The 2795-nt window shown below is 30.6% G+C and overlaps 1 protein-coding gene across 1 annotated transcript; it reads right to left on the reverse strand.

Annotated features, from left to right (window-relative positions):
* Positions 1–630: 630 nt before the first annotated feature.
* Positions 631–1909, reverse strand: LOC136227578 (uncharacterized). Its single transcript, XM_066016274.1, has 3 exons — positions 1529–1909; positions 1308–1447; positions 631–1211 (listed from the first exon to the last, which is right to left on the reverse strand). The coding sequence occupies exons 1-3, from the start codon at positions 1619–1621 to the stop codon at positions 1196–1198; spliced, it is 249 nt and encodes an 82-aa protein (XP_065872346.1). The 5' UTR covers positions 1622–1909; the 3' UTR covers positions 631–1195.
* Positions 1910–2795: the final 886 nt, after the last annotated feature.

The raw sequence follows: 2795 nt of genomic DNA on the forward strand, positions 1-2795 counted from the left end.
GTGAAATCACAGGTGGTACATACTCTGCCTCACTTTCATCATTAAGTATTGCAACTTCTAACTCTTTTACAACATTTGGCAGCCGGGTGAAATATGCAATGTCAACTCTCTCTTGAGTCTGAGTGTGAGTCTGAGTCTCAGTCTGAGTCTGATTGGCCAAATTCTCTCCAGGGTTAGGCTTTGGTGCCAAGTAATTAGTCTTTGGATCATAATTAGCATCTAAAGAGCTACTAGATGTGATCAATTGGGAGATTAGTATACCACTAATTTCGATTTTATGGTTTAATGTAAAATTGGATTATAATTCTATAAAGAAAGTATTGTCTATCTTTCATCTAACCTAAGTCCGATCACATATAAACTTATCAATTTTAGCTTCTAACATCCTTATTTGATAATTTAACATCAACATGCTAAATGCATATTAGATTGAATTTTAACAAATCAATAAGTATAGTATGGTACATATCATATCATCAATAAAAACTTTCTTTTAATTACACATGTTAATTTTTGTACTGCAGTGCCACTAATAATTTCTTGTGGAAATAAGTTGAAATTAACAAACTCATTTACTTAATAGGTTACAAATTTATGTAATTATATATTAATTAAAAAAAAAGCAGCAGCTCAGAAATGAGCATATTCATAAGAAAAGTCATTAGAATTCTGCATATAGGGCCAATTAAGCCATCTATGAGCCCACAAATAGACTAAACCCAAGCAGTTCCATTGAACATAATATGAACACACTTGTGCACAGAAACATCAGCCCAAGCCATTAATTTACAAAATGGTTATCCAGTCCAATCCGATCCGATCCAATCCAACAAACCATTGGACAGATTGTTGTTGAAAGAACTCCTCTTCTTCCTCCTTCATAACTCACTCCACTCATTGCTTCAGAAAATTCCATAGCTAAAATGAGAATTCATCACTGTATTTGGATCATATTCCCAAGGTCCCTTTTTTGAGACTCTGGAGTAATCATCAGACCCACAACAAGAGGTTGGAGATTGTTGGAATCCTTGTACCATTTCTGTGAATATTGTGTGTAACTCTTCCATGTTATACCTCTTCTTATGTATAACAAATTCAATTAGGATGAGCTTGCCAAAATATACACATTTATTAGGAGAAACATAAAAATAGATGAAAACTATTAACTGTCTCATTTCCCGGGCTATGAGAGACATCAAATCAGAATATCCCTGAAACAATCAAATCAAGGACAAGTTAATTATGAAAGAGAATAAGAGAATAACACTTAAAAAAAGGAAGAATGAAATGAAATCTGTGTCACTAACCTCATCTTCTCCTTCTTCATACAATTCCATATCATATAATGCTTTTTCTTTTCATCTGATAGTACTGAATAAGCTTGTTGAATTTGTTGGAATTTTATTTCATGAGAGGGACTTCTAGTCCGCCTATCAGGATTCCATTGCTGCAATTAAATTCAATTAGATCATGCAAATTCAAAGTGGAATGAATATCATCCGGCAAAGTAAGAGTTGAGTTGACATACCATAGCCAGCCTGCGATAAGCTTGTTTGATATAATGAGCAGAAGAATCTGAAGTGACTCCAAGAACACTGTAATAAGAAAGCTCATCAACCATATTTCTCAAAACAAACACTTACAGTGGAGATTGTTGTGTAAGAAAACAGTAGATATATCATGTATATAAGAAAAAGAACAGCAGTTGGATTAGGTTGGATAACAGAGATATTTTTTTAATAAAACGAATAATTCAATCAAAGGATAGAATATCCGAAAAGAAAGAGATGAGTATCTTGGGTGAACATGTTAGAAAGTTCTCGAACTAGAACAAGAATAGATATTTCCAAGAGAAGAGACTTCCAGAGTTTCTACATGTGGCTGGAAGCCCTACACTGACCATGATGACACATTAGATTCTCCAACTAATTCAATTACTATTACTATTATTTTGATATAGAGAACCCTTTATTTAAACATGGGATAAAGCCTAACTAATGTTAATTAAAAGGTAATTAATTCAGTAATTTTGTCTCTCAGAGAAAGGTTAATTGGTGAGTCGGTGGTGGACTTGTCTAGTCACCCATAATTAGAATCAAAGTTATTATTTTGTCTCTTAGCCGATACCAAATTCCTCTAATCAAAGCTATAATTTTATTTGAACAGAAATGAAATAAAAGTAATATGGATGCTTTTGAATTATAAGAGTGGGAGAAGTAGAAATGCATTTAGTAACAACTAGTTTTGTAATCTAATTGGGAGATTTTTAAATGCATAGGTTTTGACTGTTGATGGAGAGTAATTTATAGAAAGAGTTGTATAAACTTTGAGTAGAAAAAAAGGTAAAGTAAAATTATCTTAAAATTTAGGTTAAGAATTTGGTAAACTCAGCGAAAGAATTTGATAATTTTCTTTTCATTTAGTCTCAATATATTTCTTTGTTGTAGGCTTATCCTAAAATTTTAATTGATAAAAGATTAATTTAGGAAAAGAGTATCATAAACTTTGACTAAAAAAAGCTACGGGTAATTTCTAATAAATAAAATTTTACATGTTCTGTTAAAATTAGATGGATCAATTCTTATTTCCATATAATTAATACTTGAAATTTCATTTAAAGTAATATTTGGTAAAATTTTTAACTTAAATAGATAAACTTTCCATAGTCAAATAATTTATAAAAAAATGCAATTAAATTTTTCTTCTTAATTTAGCTTGACTTTTTATTTAGGGTAATATTTTTCATATATGTTAAAAATGTTCTCAATTTAATTTACTTTACATACATGTAGTTA

Source organism: Euphorbia lathyris, chromosome 4 (assembly GCF_963576675.1).
Source record: "Euphorbia lathyris chromosome 4, ddEupLath1.1, whole genome shotgun sequence".
NCBI classification, from domain to species: Eukaryota; Viridiplantae; Streptophyta; class Magnoliopsida; order Malpighiales; family Euphorbiaceae; genus Euphorbia; species Euphorbia lathyris.

What these genes read in the sequence shown, in the direction of transcription:
- LOC136227578 (XM_066016274.1), bottom strand. Translation starts at nt 1,621, where the DNA reads ATGGTTGATGAGCTTTCTTATTACAGTGTTCTTGGAGTCACTTCAGAT. An exon ending in CTTATCGCAGGCTGGCTATG is followed by an intron (nt 1,448 to 1,528) that starts GTATGTCAACTC and finishes ATTTAATTGCAG; the next exon opens with CAATGGAATCCTGATAGGCG.